The 16,457-nt window shown below is 34.7% G+C and overlaps 2 protein-coding genes across 4 annotated transcripts; both read left to right on the plus strand.

Annotated features, from left to right (window-relative positions):
- Nucleotides 1-1,451: 1,451 nt before the first annotated feature.
- LOC18099168 (MLO-like protein 4) lies at nt 1,452-8,160 on the plus strand. 3 transcript variants are annotated; one of them, XM_024600927.2, is made up of 16 exons: nt 1,452-2,045; nt 2,209-2,266; nt 2,369-2,592; nt 2,770-2,886; nt 2,984-3,044; nt 3,175-3,275; nt 3,729-3,803; nt 3,987-4,072; nt 4,431-4,480; nt 4,747-4,787; nt 4,888-5,058; nt 5,135-5,170; nt 5,430-5,497; nt 5,592-5,652; nt 5,737-6,114; nt 7,637-8,160. In XM_024600927.2, the coding sequence occupies exons 1-15, from the start codon at nt 1,932-1,934 to the stop codon at nt 6,109-6,111; spliced, it is 1,638 nt and encodes a 545-aa protein (XP_024456695.1). In that variant the 5' UTR covers nt 1,452-1,931; the 3' UTR covers nt 6,112-6,114; nt 7,637-8,160. The 3 variants fall into 3 exon arrangements, with proteins under 3 accessions (XP_024456695.1, XP_024456696.1, XP_024456697.1); XM_024600928.2 differs by lacking the exon at nt 7,637-8,160 and adding an exon at nt 6,243-6,581; XM_024600929.2 differs by lacking the exon at nt 7,637-8,160 and adding an exon at nt 6,246-6,581.
- A 1,882-nt stretch (nt 8,161-10,042) lies between these two features.
- Nucleotides 10,043-14,256, plus strand: LOC18099170 (protein EARLY-RESPONSIVE TO DEHYDRATION 7, chloroplastic). The gene is made up of 4 exons (XM_006383018.3): nt 10,043-11,245; nt 11,529-11,695; nt 13,065-13,149; nt 13,891-14,256. The coding sequence occupies exons 1-4, from the start codon at nt 10,293-10,295 to the stop codon at nt 14,078-14,080; spliced, it is 1,395 nt and encodes a 464-aa protein (XP_006383080.3). The 5' UTR covers nt 10,043-10,292; the 3' UTR covers nt 14,081-14,256.
- The last annotated feature ends 2,201 nt before the right edge of the window (nt 14,257-16,457 follow it).

The raw sequence follows: 16,457 nt of genomic DNA on the forward strand, positions 1-16,457 counted from the left end.
TTTAATTTAATATAAGTGTTCCTATCAATTTCCGCATAGCTTGATTAATTCTACAAACTTTAAAATTAATAATTATATAAAATTTAAGTGAACATGTGCTGTTCAGCTTCTTGCCAAATGAAACAGGTCAGTGATGGACATGTCCCGATCCCTAGCCCGTTGTAAAGCCAGGCTAGTGAAACAAGGTATCATCAATGAGACCAGATTGGACGTGTCAAAGTTGGTGAACCGTTGCCATCTGCCCCATGCTAGGGCTTTTATGGCAACATGCGGAATAAATAGGGTGGATCATGTCACTTTTCAGAATAATAATATTCAGTAAATATCGTGTTTTTAATTCTGATATAATTAAAATGTGTCATTTCTAATTTAAATGGTTGACTAATTTATAATAGTAAGTGAAATTCGTTTATTGATTTAAAAAATAATAGAAAAAATCTCAAAATTATTAAAAGTGAGTTTTATTTAGATTTTTTATATCTAAAAATCTAATTATTTACATAGTCACTAATTTAAAAAAATAATTTTTGAAAATTCTTGTAAAAATATAAGCACAATCCAACCGTTATATTAAAATTTATAATTTTTTTAAGTTGTTATTTTAATTTGCGTAATCAAATTTTTTCTTGAGTCTAAATCTATATTACTAGCTTATAAATACATATGTTAAACCATTTATATAATTTATTTGAAGTAGATTTTCATTTAGTTATGACAAACTTAGACTTGATTATTTAAAATCATTCACTACTATATGAATAATAATTTTTTGAAATTTTATTTGGAGTCTATTTTTAGTTAACAAGTTAGATAAAAATGTATATTTTAACTTATAAAATATATTTAAAAATAAATTTATAAAATTATGATTTTTATGTAAAATGATAAATTGATTAATTCAACTAGATTTAATTGATAAATTAATTAAAATAAAAATAAATAAAATTTAATCAAGTCACGCTTCTAGAAATCCATTATTTCACCAAATTTTTTTTAGCCTGTATTAATTCACCAATTTTTTTAATTTTTAAAAAAATCCTTTAACTATGAAGGCTAGCAGATCATTTTGTCAGAAAACTAGTTGTAGCTCTGCGAAGCATTTAATTTTGCTGTAATTGCACTTTAAAAGCAACCTTGTGATTCAACAGGCAGCAAAGTATATATATATTTTAAGATTTATTTAAAAATATAAAATCCAATATTTTAAAAAAAACAGGGCAAAACCGTGTTCCAAGTAGGCAATTTTGCATGTTTCGGATATGATTAACTTCAATTTCTAACAAAATCAGAGTCTTGGAAACATTTAAGACTTCTAATTATCTGAATAGCACCTAATTTAATATACATAAATATAGTTAATGAATGTAATTTTATAATGCTAATCAATTTAAACATGGTTAAGCAACATGTTGCCATTTGCAGACATTTGTATTCTCCTTGTGGATCACCTAATCTCTTACACTATATTTATGAGATTCACCAACCGGCCTTGAACATTCTCATGCTTATTATTAGCGTATGCAATCTACTTTTTTTAAAAAATTATGTGCAATGTTCATATGATTCTTAAACTTCCACATGAAAAGGGGAAGAATGGAAGACAAAAGACAAAGGCACGTTGGTGTCTGTTTCCCAACATGCATAAGTCTGGTTGTCAAGATGTTGTGTTAATGTGTCCCATTATTCCGTTTGGCTTATAACATCCTTGCATGGTTTCTTAAATTCTCTCGGAGTTCTAGTCTCTATTTCAAGGAACAAACCTAAGCCCACCAACATGAAAATGTTCACATCACTGATCTGGTCAAATCAGCTTTGCATAAGAAGCGATGAAAATGACCAATTGGGTCACCTTTGTTTCTTCATGTTGGCGATTTGATGATTTTATATACTGATATCTGAAGCTAATCGGGATCTTGGTATTGGAAGGAGAGATGGATAAAGAGTTATCTTTGGAGTTGACCCCTACATGGGCTGTGGTCACTGTGGTGGTGGTTATGGTTTCTCTTGGTTTCTTCTTTCAAGGCTCCTTGAAACAGCTTGCAAAGGTATAAGATTTTCTCACAAATGTTGGTAGTTCTTAATAAGTTCAATTTTCAACCTTTTGATGCCATAAATATGTGTCTCTTTGTCTCAGTTCTCTCATGTCTGGAGTGGTACTTTGATGTTATAATTATCTGTTGTGATCCTTTTTGTCTTTCTTTTCAATAGTGGCTGGATAGGACCAAGAGAAAAGCACTACTTTCAGCACTAGACAAGATCAAAGAAGGTAAGCAACAAGAATTGATTGAAAATCCAAATTATTGGGTCAGTTCAAAAGAAAAGTAGTAGTTTTGATGCTCATTGTTTGGTTTTGTCAATCTGTGAGCAGAGCTAATGGTTTTTGGGCTTCTATCGTTGTTGATGGGTCATTGGATTGTTTTTGTGGCCAAGATTTGTGTTAAATCATCAACTTTGAACAGCACATTTTATCCATGCGTGGTGAAGAAGAATAATTTAACACCAGGACAGCATGTTCTTTCAAGAGTAAAGTACCCAAACGATTCATTTGTTAAAGAGCTGGTGCACAAACAAAAGAATGAATATTGTCCCGAGGTGACTCTCCTCTTCAAAGTGTAATGTTTACATGGCAATTTTTTTTTTCTTGGTTTGCATTGATGATTTATGTTTTTATATCGAACTTTACCGTTATGCAGTGGGAGGTGGGGTCTGCTATTATTCTGTTTTTATTAATCGAAACACTGATTGTTTTTGAACTTATATGTCGTCAAGGGTCATGAATCCTTCGTTTCACATGAAAGTCTCGAACAGCTTCATCGTTTGATGTTTGTCCTGGGAGTTACCCATGTTTCTTACAGCTTTATTGCCATAGCCTTGGCCATGATCAAGGTATGACCGCACCCTTACCATTACAATTTCTGTTGATAACAATTGAAGCTTGATATTCATAAAGAGAGCTCTGAGGTTTTGTTTTTAATGAGTGCAGATTTATAGCTGGAGAACATGGGAAAACCAGGCTAAGACTATGGCTCTTCAAAGTGTACTAGGTGCAGAATTTTATAGTCCAAGATAGCATCGTGTTAATTTTTTTCCTGGATTTCTTTGCTTAGAGTTACCATGAAAACCCTCATAAATGAGAATCTCTTTTTGGCCATGAATACAATTTCTGAATTCCAGGATCACCTGAAGCTGCATTTGACGAAACAAGGCAACTATCTACCTTCATTTGTCACCACACATCCCATCCATGGAGCCAGCACCGAGTTCTTGTTTGGCTGGTAATATCAGAAAACCATGTACCTTTATGGCACATGCTGTTGCAGGTCTAATTTAAGCAAAATAATAATGATATGCATGGCTTGACTGTAATTGGTTGCTAAACCTCGTATCATTTACTTCTGATTTTCCAAATCATTGATTGTACGGATTAAATCACTCTATGAACACCTTTTTTAAGATTAATGTTGATTCCTTTTAGAATTGAATTCCAGTCGTTCAGAATGTTTGGTTTTCTTTGGGGCCATCTATTGGCTCAACATGAAAATCGGGAAATTTGGAAGACCATCTTCCAATAGATGTTACAGATGTTGCTTAAAGTCAGTCCTTTCATAAAATTGATATAGTAAATATTATGCAGATCATTTCCATACATTCTGGTTGCATATTGATGAATTCTCTTTTTTATTCTGGTTTTGTTTCTAGCATTTGAGTGATCATATATGAATTTGCAGCTTTGTTTCAGCCGCCAGTTCTGGAGTTCCATAAACCAAGCTGACTATATGGCTTTGCGCTTGGGTTTCATCAGCGTATGCTCTTTGTGATCTAAATGGAGCTTCTCTTTCTCATAGATTCTATCAAGGAAAAACTAAATATCTATCATATAGTATCTCAACATACAAGAAAGATTATCAGAACAAATCAGCATTACTAATTGTTGGCTCCAAACATTTCATTCTTATTTTGGTATATTTTTCTTTTCCTATTTTCAGAAACATCAACTTCCTCTGACATATGATTTCCATAATTATATGCTTCGAAGCATGGAGGAGGAATTCCGTGATATTGTTGGCATCAGGTAATACCCTAATGGCATTCCTTGAATTAATGTGCAAAATATTGTTGTTACTTGAGCCATTTACTTTTTCCAACAGTATTTTTTACTTGCATGATTATGTCATGGTAATAATGAGTATATACAGTCTGAATGATCAAACAAGCTAATTGTAAGTGTCAGAGTACTGCATTATAGCTAACAGAACGAATGTGAGTTATATGCTGCATTTCATGTTGTCTGAATGCAATGAGCAAGATAATGAAAATGTTGGCAGTCCAAGCAATTTTTGTCTGAAGACCGCTGTCTTTATGCTTTATCAACATAACTCCTGCAAAATAGCAAGTCATATTGATTTCCAGTGCTTGGGCTTCTTTTGCAGTGTGCCTCTGTGGATTTATGGCATATGTTGCATTTTCCTCGAGTTTCACGGTAATTTTCCATAAGTCATGATAAGGTAGTAACTGAAGAGCTGGGACAATATTGTCTCTGGAAAACACGGCAGTTGTTCAAAATTCAACCACGCCTGAAACTTGTTTTTCTAGAACCTCCCAGTTGAGCTAACTCAAGAGCTTAGCAGTTCTGCTGACGCAACCAAACACCATCTTAGTTGCATATTACTTTGTTTTTCTCTTGTATCTTTGCAACTCCTGCTTGCTTCATTCCTGAAACCTCGAACTATCTGTTTTCTGGTTCAGGAACTGATCTTTACTTTTGGCTTTCCTTTCTTCCAGCCATTGTAAGTCCACTAAGTTCCACTTTCAGTTCCTTCCCGTACTTAATTGTTCTTAATAGCCCATTTGATGCCGTTCTTTTCCTTCTTGATGGGAATGTCAAAGTTAATCCTGCTAATTGGTACAAAACTGCACCGGGTGGTGGTGAAATTGGCTGTTGAAATTATGAATTTATTTCCATGGCTGGGAAATCGTCAGTTCAACCTGAGGGATGAGCTCTTCTGGTTTGGAAAGCCTAGACTTCTTCTGTGGTTGATACAATTCATATCATTTCAGGTAAGTGAAGCAAAAACATTATACAAAATTTGTGTTACAGCATCAAAATCTCATATACTTACCATTACTGTGGCAGAACGCTTTTGAGATGTCAACATTCCTATGGTCCCTGGTAAGATTTTAATTCTCATTGTAGCACAACAGACAGTTCGATATCACATAGATATAGGCTAAATGTTGAGGAGGGGAATCTCTAGCATGCAGCTATGCTACATAAACTTTATCAGATATTCTGCATGATGAATTCTTCATATCTTGGCTTCTTTAAAATGTCTGCTTATTTTGGGCTTCACTAGTCTTTCCTTGATATGGAAAAAAGTCTTCTTTTCTCACTTATCGTACGTGATGCTGATAATGGTTCCTGTTACCAGTGGGAAATCAAAGAGTCTTCTTGTTTTATGGACAATGAGACGTACATTGCTATCCGCTTGGCTTGCGGGTAAATTTCTTTAATATTCTTGTTAATCCAAACATTTTAGATGTATATCTGATCAAATAAATTTTATAGTATTGGTGCCTTTGTATTACTGCAGGGTGGTCACACAATTCTGGTTTAGCTTTATCACGTTCCCACTCTATGTAATCATCACACAGGTCTGGTTTAGCTTTATCTTCTTTTGGTTCCTATCTATTTCTAGGTCTCAGTTCTGAAAAAGGTTGCTTATTTTTTTGTTACAGATGGGCGCAAAGTTCAAGAAAACGGTAGTATCCGAAAATGTGAGGAAATCACTGCATGGGTGGCAAAGGAGAGTGAAGGCCAAGCAAAGTTCATCTACTCCAAACCTTCTGGCTCTTCCATCAACTACATCTTTGGGGTTTTCGATGACAGATAGCAAACTCAATACCAACTTTAGCAGCATAGGCAGGAGCTCCTCGAGAGTCGTGGATAAATCAGCAACCTTGCAACATCAAGAGGCCTCTACTTCACAAGCAGTTACTTATGGAATATCAGAAGATAATGAAACGCTTGAGGTTTCACTTGGTTCTGGTACTCCTTGCTATGACACTTCTAGTGATGAAGACGATGCTGGTGTTCATGATCTTGGTCATTAACGGGTATGTCTCAATACCCGGTACCATTTACCAATGATCCCCCGTAATTTTATATTAGAATGAAATTGGGTTGCAAGTGGTGAGACTGCAGTCTAACAAACAACTATGGATCAATACATCTTTATAATTAGAAGGCAGGGGGTTTTGAAGGAGTTTGGCCTGGCAGAGCTGTGCTTCTACCAAAAGTGTCGGTGACGGCAGCAGTTCTAGCACACAAAATACGTTCAAATACAGAATCCGTAGCAAAGATGCTTGTTTATGAAAATTGTGAAGATGCATTTCATAAATCTTGCTGCAATTCGCGTGCAGAATGAATACCAGTTGATGAATGATTTCGGCCTTTGTGCGAGAGGGTTTTCTTAGCATAGGTTAAATAGTGTGAGGTTGGTATTTACAGTGGAAGGAAAATCTTGTTAATTACTAAGATTATGGCAAATTTAAGTTAAAAGGAAGACCTTACTTAGAGTCTATCAAGTCAATCTTCCTTACTTGGATCCATGTCAAATCAAGAAAAAAATATGGATCAAAGCATATACATCCTCATGTTCAAGAGGGAAAAAATGATTATGGAGTTGTTTTTAATATAACAAATGTGATAAATTTTGAGAGGGTTTGTTTTTTTAGGAAAATCTCAAATTTCTTTGCTGTACTATACATTTAAATGAATATTTAAAGTGTATTTTTGGATGTTTTTTAAAGTATTTTTCATTTGAAAATATATTAAAATAAAGTTTTTTTTTATTTTTAAAAAATAAATAATATTAAAATATTAAAAAATATTAATTTAAAAAAAAAATATTTAAATTTTTTAAAAGTATTTTTATTAAAACAAACAGGTATTAATCACAAATAAATTTAACTTTTTTATTTAATTTTTATTTTTTCTAAAAACATTACCATTCTCAGTCCTCTCTCTTGACTTCCTTGCTGTCATATCTTCTTCTTCTTGCTTTGATGATATCGTCAGAAGACACCTTCAACATGATCAATGGAGTTTGAAGATTTACCATTAATTCTCATGTTATTATTCTAACCATATGGGATTCTAATTTTTATTTTTCTTCAAAATTATTGTTTCATTTTTAATATTTAAGGAAGAATTTGATATAATGTATAGATATACCAATTCCAAAATACCCTAAAATCATTAAAAAAATGAAGACCACCCAGAATTTACAAGAAAAAACAACTAGCATCAAATTTCTTTCATAGAATGAAACCAATTCATTGTTGTCTAGGCACTGCTTCTAAGTTGTAACTAGGAAGAAAGCCTTGACTAAATCAGGAAAGCTATACCTTCCTCGAAAACAAGACTTTCTTAATAACTGATCTCCAACTCTAGATGATTTGTCACCTTTGACTTTCCACCTACCCTATGCCTCTAGTTGAAGTGCTGATCAATCAGCTAGCGATGATCAATATATATTTCTATCTTTTGAATTTAATTAAGTAAGCGATGAACATTCTGATGATACCCATGTATTCTAAAAGCATTTGTTTTTTTTCCTGCTTTCTTGTTTTGTAGCCCCAGGAGAAGAAGGATGAAGACAAACAACAATAGGAGGAGAGAAGTGATATTTCTGTGTTGTTTTCTCATCTGCCAGGATCAGGATCTGTTGTCAGCTTATGGGGAGATGCTTCCAATTTTAACGGCATCAAGCCAATCTATCAAAGCTTGCCACTCCTCGAGCTCTCAGGCTACAGTTCTCCTGCAGGTCCGGAAGCCCTTCATTCTGGCTGTACACGTGCACTTCAATGGTTCAATCACGAGAGGGCGCCTGGACAACAACAGACACTATACGGTTAGCGAGAATGTGCAAAACATGGAACAGTGTCTTCTCTGTTGTTTCATTATCCAAGTGAACTTTGGAACAGTAGCTTGTATCTGGGTTTGATTCGTTCTTGTGGCATGAATGTTGTACTTTCTCACTTTTGTGCGGAGCGTGTGGCTCACGCCGACCATCATTGTTAACTTTCCTTGAGTTTTGTGAATTTGCTTGTCTCTTTAAACTCTTTCAAATGATACCAAACGTGTCACATCAAAGGCAAGTCCACCTGTCATATGTGGCTCACGTGCAACCATCGTTTGTAGCTTTTCTTTATGTTCACATATTCGTCTCCTCAGGCTTTTTCTAATTATATCTGTAATATTATCATCATAGCTTTGATGATGTGATTATGAGATTATTATTTTTTTTATCTTCTCCCATCTAAAATTAAAATGTGCACTTTTTAAGTATTGTTTCTACCAAACTAAACTACTTTTCAAAAAGATTTATCGGTACTAGTTTGCTTTAAAAAGTTTAAATTATGGAAATTTAAAAAAAAAAATATCTAAATTTATGCTTTAATACACGTGAGTGTATACTGACTCGTGTTTTGTCGTGAGTTAGAAAAGTTTTTCTCCAATAAAAAATTACATATATAGGCTTTTTTGATATGTCTTTATATAAAAAAAATTCTAAATGTAAATAAAAACACTCATTTATACATGTAATTAAATAAATAAAAAATTATATATGTTAATAAACTAGAAAAAAAGTCATTAATGATAACTAAAATTAAAACTAGAAAAATCAAGAGACAAATATAAATAAAGATATTTAATATTACAAAACATGATATTTATTTGGTTGTGTTTGCTGAATTTATTTATTAAATTAATTTTTATTCAATCAGATAATAATGAAAATAGACACATGCATTAAATTGATTGAATAAAATAAAAGAAAAAAAATATATTATGTAGTTGCACATATTAGAAATATTATTTGAAAATAAATATTTTTATTTTAAAAAATAAAGTTAATCTATGCAAAATATAAAAAAAAAATATAGATGAATCAGAATATTTTTTTTAAAAATTAAATACACATAACACCGTTAAAAAAAATAATCAACAAAAAAAAAATCAAAGAGAATTAATTGAAACACAAATTTGAAAATTATTTAAAAAGAGACATTAAGAAAAAATTGAATTAAAAAAAAGAAATATTTGAAAAAAAAATAGTCTAAGTGTTGTGGTTTAACTCATCAAACCTATGATTCAGACTATGAACTCAATTAGGTTCAATAATTTTTTTTCTTTTTAAATTTATATTTAACCTAAAAAAAAACCATCAAAAGAGAGCAAAAAAACAACTCATATGGTCTGAGCCACTGTAATTAAGAGTCTAGGCTCATAGGTGGGCTTTCAAGCCTAGGGCCGCAGATATGTGTTTGTTTTGTTTTTTAAAAGGACAAAAAACCTATAATTCACCTTTATTTTTTTTTTTAAAGTAGGTGACACATCACTAGCTAAAATATATAATATGTTGTTTGCAGGTCTAAATTCTAGCCACCATTGTAGTTGTTGGAAATCATGGCAATATTATTTTGCCTAAAAAACCCATTTTTAAAGCTATTTCAATAATAATAATAAAAAACACCTCACCAACATCTTTAGAACACCTACAAACCAATTCTTTAATCAAAATACTAAAAAACGATCCAAAAGCTGGAAATCAAAACAAGTTGGTTTTGGATTCCTCAACTTGGATATGTCTTTTCAGTAACATTGATACTCTAAATAATCACCATCCAGAAATGATTTTTAAAAATTTAAATAGACTTCAATTGTATAAGTTGTGTTATTTTAAAGATCAAGTATCGAAATATATATTCATTTTGATTTTTTTCTATTGAATCCCATCATTGTCTAGTTAGCCTTTTATTAGTACCCTATCTCATAAAATAAAACTTTGAATACCAAGATAAATTATTAAAAAATGAGGAGTGAATCTACATTATTATTATTATTATTATTATTATTATTATTCTATGAGTGCGTGAAGAGTGTCCATCTATAGTAAAAAAAATACCTTTTAATGTTTTCTATCAGAATATAATAATACACACAAACACACTCTTTCTTAAAGGCTATTATTTAAATAAATCAAAGTTAGATTTCCATCTTGCACTCGTAGTGATATCGAAGGTACACTACACGATAAATCAATCCATCCAAAGGAAATGAAAGGTCGGTGGTTTCTTCCGGCTTGGCGACATTACACTTGAAGGAACCCCGGATTTCCTTTGCAACGAAGTTTTAGCGCGGGAACCGAGACAGTTTATCTCCTTGTGTACGTAACTACCCCCCACGCTCAAAACATAGCAGAAGAAGAAGGTTCACACGCACAAAAATGGCATCTCAAAACCCTAATCAAAATTCGTCCCTCTACCCACAAATTATCCAATCAAAACCCGACCCTTTGTTCACCTCCTCCTCTCCATCCTCAAATCTCTACCCCAAAATTGATCCAGAAGACCTCGTCGAAAACCTTTTTCCTGGACATGATCATTCACAACACGAGTATCCACGCGCGCAGTCACACACTCAAGCGCCACCCTCCGCCCCACCGGAGGTTGTTGAGGAAGTCTTGATAAAGATCGCAGGTGCTATTGTTAATCTAATTGATAAAAACTATAGTGTAGAACTCGCTTCCGGCGATCTCTACATCGTTAGGCTCAGTCAAGGAAATAATGTTGTGGCTGTTCTGGCCCGTGTTGCTGATGAGATCCAATGGCCATTGGCTAAGGATGAGGCTGCTGTTAAGCTTGATGATTCTCATTATTTTTTCTCCCTTAGGTTTCCTAATGAGAATTACTCGTCAGATTCGAGCGACGAGGAGGATGATAAGAGGGAGAAAAGGGTTGATGGGGAGAATATATTGAATTATGGATTGACGATTGCGTCGAAAGGGCAAGAGAGGTTGTTGTTGGAGTTTGATCAGATCTTGGGGAGTTATAGTTGTTTTTCGGTGCAGAAAGTATCGGAGAATGCTAAGGAATTGTTGGGTGGAAATGCGGCCAAGGATACTTCGCCGATGGATATGAAGATAGGAGGGGAGAAGAAGGAGATTATGGAGGGGAAATGTGCTGCGTATTGGACTACATTGGCTCCTAATGTGGAGGATTATAGTGGGACTGCTGGTAAGTTGATTGCTGCGGGGTCAGGGCAGCTGATTAAGGGGATTTTGTGGTGTGGTGATGTAACTATGGATAGGTTGAAGTGGGGGAATGAGGTTATGAAGAAGAGGATGGACCCGAAGGAGAAATCAGAGATTAGTCCTGCTACTTTGAAGAGGATCAAAAGGTGTGGAGATTATAATATGATGCTGGTCTATCTGCTTTTCTGTCTTTGGTTACTGTTTTTACCTTGAATTTGCCTGTCTTTCTTATTGTGTGGTCTTCAGATTATAGTCCTTTACCTTGAATCATATTCTAGATTAGAAAGCAATGGATGTAAAACTAGTGTGTGCTTTCACATGTAACATGGTTATAGCAAAGAAAACTGGGTTTCTACAGTTCTTCTGATTGGTATTGTCTTAAATCAAAATAATCACTTCAAGGATACCTTAGTTTGCGTATGCATGCAGGGCTAAGAGGATGACAAAAATGACCGAGAAAGTAGCAAATGGGCTTCTCTGCGGGGTGCTGAAAGTATCTGGATTTTTCACAAGTTCGCTTGTGAACTCAAAAGTTGGCAAGAAATTCTTTGGCCTTCTGCCAGGGGAAATTGTCCTTGCATCCCTTGATGGATTTAGTACGTCTATCATCTTGAACCTTAATATTGAGTGTTTATTGTATAATAGATAAGGTTGAATGTGCTTTCTTTACTCCTAACTGCAGCTTTACTTTTAAATGTTGGTAATTTCTGTGAAAGTTGGATCACTGCACCTGCTTTATAAATCAACATTTCCCTTTTTTTCTGCTAAATTTCTTTGGTTTTTCCTCTTGTTTCCATTACTTGTCATATTGTTGAGTCTCTGGTCTCATATTTCTCTAGGTATGTTTGTAAACGTTGATAGAAAAAAGAAAGGGAATAATATACTGAACCTTCTGCATAGAAGTATTTCTGGAGTAATTTTTATTGACGGAGATCATTACACTGATGTGAAAGTAGCTCCGCATTCAATTAGTTTTCACGTATCAGATCAGTCTTTTAGATAAATTTTGCAGGTCTAAGGTAGATGTGGACAATAACATAGGAGTGATTATGGCCAATTTCGGCTTTAACCTTAACAGATCAGTGCATTAGTTTTCTCCTCGTTGAGGTTTATTCATCATAATGAATGGGTAACAGATTTTAGGCAGCAGTTTTATTTTATATCCATATCACATAAGGATGAGGTGATATGAATTTTCCTGACTACCATTTATTAAATTGACACACATTGTTGAATGTTCAAGTTGTCTGTTCATTGTGATGGCTATTCTACTGCATGCATCTTGTCCCATTTCAATTGAAAAATGCCTCATATTTTGGTTGTTCTGCTAGCTAGCTAGATTTCAGGTCTATGGTACAACATTGAATTGTGCTCTCTTGAGGCCTTTAGCTTTCTGTTTCAACATAAAGTTGAATATATCTTAGGTCAACATTGAAACCTACCATTTATTAGACAGTTAACAACATTGAATGGATGCATAGTTGGGAGGTCACAAAGGTTTCCATTCATGAATGGGAATTGGACCCAAGAAAGGGATGTAATTTTGGACTGTTGGATTAGATTCTGTTCTTGTTAACTCCCATGATGGTGGGTCATTATCTCACTGCCTTGACTGTCCATTGGTAGATATTTGGAGACTGCTATCAGTTTGCCGTTAATCCCTGCGTTAATGCTGTGTTTTTTTCCCTTCACTGGAAAATCATGGAAGTTCATTTCCTATTTCTTCATTCTTTAAACGCCAAATTTGACATTGCTATATTTTTCGAAAAAGAAAAAAGAAAAAAATAATTTTCATTAACTGTGCTTGTCTGTTAGGTTATAAATTTGCTCAGCATTGAGCTTTTGCCGATCAGATATATATGATTTTGTTTGTGATCTTTCTAGAGTGAACTTTTATTGGCGATTTGCACATCTGTATTGAATCTCCCTCTGTACTTCATCGTATTTCCATTTTCATGTAAACAGACAAGGTGTGTGATGCTCTTGAAGTAGCTGGACGAAATGTGATGTCAACATCGTCTACTGTGACAACTGAACTTGTCTCCCACAGGTAGAGTTTGCATCAAAGATGAAATGGTGACATGTATAAAAAATCAAGGAACTCTTCGATCTAACCTGACTCTCTAACTGTTTATTAATGAAAGGATGGATAGCAAAAATTTAGAGTCCTATCATAAGGTAGATCTGTTTGGACAGACAGTATGGAGAGGTAATAGGTTTTTATTCCGTATGAGTGTCAAGAATCATTATATCTTTTTGCATCTTCTTTTAATCAGAAATGACGAGAGTATAAACTTGGCCTGTAACCTGTCAGCAATTATCAGCATGTGATTGGAGAACCAATTATACAATTATGCTTTGTGTAGAAACTGGGCCTGTAACCTGTCAGCAGTTTTCAACACCTGTTTGGAGACAAAGGAAACAAATCATACAATTATGCTTTGTGTAACTGTTGTGCGTTAATCTCATTGTGTCTGGCATTCAATAGACTGAGTATTCCCAATATCAATATTATCTTAAATCAGTAATGGGTTCTTTTGGTGGCCTAAAATCTAAAAAGGCACCTGAATTGGACCAAATCTTTTGTTAGGCTATTGGTCTCATGTTTCCTTGAAGTCATGAAGTAAGACATCGACTTCTCAATAAGTTTTTTGATACCACAATGCATTCCTCTGAAAAAGCAGTGGTATGTGTGTGAACGAGGTGTTCAATGTAAAAGAGCTATAGCCCTTGAGGAGGGGGGGGTGGGGGAAGAATTGAAGTGTGAAGTTATTGCATGTTGCTCTTGCAGGTATGGTGAAGAAGCAGCCAAAGCTACAAATGAAGGGCTTGGTGCTACAGGGCATGCAATTGGGACTGCATGGGCTGCATTCAAAATCCGAAAGGCATTTAATCCAAAAAGTGTACTGAAGCCCAGTTCACTGGCCAAATCTGCTGCTAAAGCTGCCGCCGCCGAGATGAAGGCAAAAAATTCCAAGTGACTGGGATGCTCCAGTCTCCACTTTTACTTACTGTTAAGATGCGACATTAAATAGAAATGTTGTTTGTCTGTAGCTGGATTTATTTATTAATTTTATTTAATTTATGTAACAATTCATAGCAAACATGATGTGAAATACTGCAGCGCCGGCTTTTCTAAGGTAGCTCCTTTCCTGAATGGGTTCTCAGCTTTGCAGGTGCGTTCTGAAATTACCATAGAAATGCTCCACTGGCTTCGCCTCCGTGTGGCATTTTGAATGTAGGAATCTATAACATTTTGGAATGGCATTTTCATTTGGCAGATTTGAAAATCTGTGGCCCTTTACTAGGTTATCAGTTCACTATTGTTCAGCTCGCTCATACAATCATTTGAAGATGATTCCACAACCATTCCTAAAGATATCGTAATTAAACAAGCTACCAGCAAATTGTATCCTTAAAAGATTCATCGTGTTCCTTTTTCCAAGTGCTAGCCAGTAGAATTAATTAAACACCATTCTCTGCCGCGGATATTTTCCTACCCTTTTAGCTTTTCCCACGCATGTAGCCAGGCAGGAAAATATACGAGTGTCAGTGATGTGTGGAATGCCATTGTTCTCATTGCGTCTTTGGACAAGTAATCATATATAGTATTATTCATCTAAAGGCACTCTCTCTCTCTCTCTCACACAGCTAGGTCTTCAAGCTCCTGGAAGACGAATTTCACACAAATCCACTGGTTCATGCGAGACAGACAGACACACAAAGCATGCCTTGTGCTTAAAATGGCCTTGGAAGTCTCAGCCTCTTCATGGCATTGGCATGGCATCGGCGTTGGCATCAGCATCCACCTTCCTATCCTACCATTTGTGTGCCAGTCACTAATCGAATGGTGGGTCATATCCTCAAAGTGATCTAGGATCACCAATGAGATAACAACATATTTGGGATAGCAATTAACAAACAAACCACACCGAATCATGGTGGATCCTAACAGCTCAGGAAGATTGCCAAGCGCACCATATTTTCAGACACATCACCAGCACAAACAAGTCCATTACCTTTCCTACTCCGATAATATTTTCTTATGGAGCACCATCGTGGAAGGATGGATGTGACTCTGGTAATTCATTTCAATTGGCACCACTACCTCGCTCGCCATGACCACACGAACTTGCAAAAGCTTTTTATGTCATAACAAACGAATCATGTTTTCTAGCATGCTAACCAATGAAATATCAAACGGTTCATGCATCTGGGCTACGGCCTTCTTTTGCTTGATTCTCTGTCTGATCCTGATAACGAGTTGTCTCAGATATTTTACTCCACTTGCATTTTTTCTTCTTTTTTTTTTAAAAAAAGTTTATGATGAACACAGGAGTAGGTGATGATCCTGCAGTCCTATCCTATCTTACTAGCAGGAACTATACTGCAGTCCTATCCTATCTTACTAGCAGGAACTATACTTTCTCAAATCAATAACACAGACAGATTAATTCTAGAAATTATTATCATTGAACTTCAAGGGAAGAAATGTGCCACTGGCTAGTTCCTCATAGTGGAGCTCAAAACAGAGTACGACAAACGTGATGGTGTGCTGTGGGCACTGAAGCCATTGTCTGCTTTAAGGCTAAACTCATGACCTCATCTTCTAGAATAGTGGTTGTTGAGGGAAAGCAAGCCATAATCTACCGTACCTTCCCATTTGAGCATGGGAAATCAATAATATTGGTGGATTAGTGAAGTGGAGTCACAAAAGCTTTGTTCTAGAGGATGAAGTCAAGCCAGAGAGAGAGAGAGCACGCCCCTGCTTTGCGTGTAAATTAATTATCTATAGCCGTCCTCACACTCGTCTTTATCCAAAATGGATTGATGATACCAGCTACCCCAACTTGAACAAAAAACAATGTTATCGCCTGCTTATATTTTCACCACCCCTTCTTTAAATTCTTTTATCCTGGGCTTTAATGATTCTATGTTCGATCCCCCGATACCTAATTAGTTCAACTTTAGCAAACTATTTCTTTTAATTAAAGAAAAAGCTTGCATGTTTACCTAATTGTTCATGTGTTGTTCATGGAGATCAAGTCTTTTTTCTATGCATCCGCGCATGCGCGCGCACAAACACAAATGCTTGCGTTGTCAATGCTTTTTTTATCATGTCAATGCTTTTTTATTATTAAGAGATTTTTTAATATTAACTAAAAAGTTTCAGTTCAATAAATGATAATAAATTTGTTGAAGATTGAGTTAGAAAACTAAAATAAAAATATTAATTTTTTTTAAAAAAGGTTAAATATTTGTTTCAGTTTGAAATTGAATCAACTTTGATTTAAATCAATATAATTAAATTTTATTTTTTCAAATCAAATATTAACTCAACGTCAAAATTTATTTTTA

Source organism: Populus trichocarpa, chromosome 5 (assembly GCF_000002775.5).
Source record: "Populus trichocarpa isolate Nisqually-1 chromosome 5, P.trichocarpa_v4.1, whole genome shotgun sequence".
NCBI lineage: Eukaryota > Viridiplantae > Streptophyta > Magnoliopsida > Malpighiales > Salicaceae > Populus > Populus trichocarpa.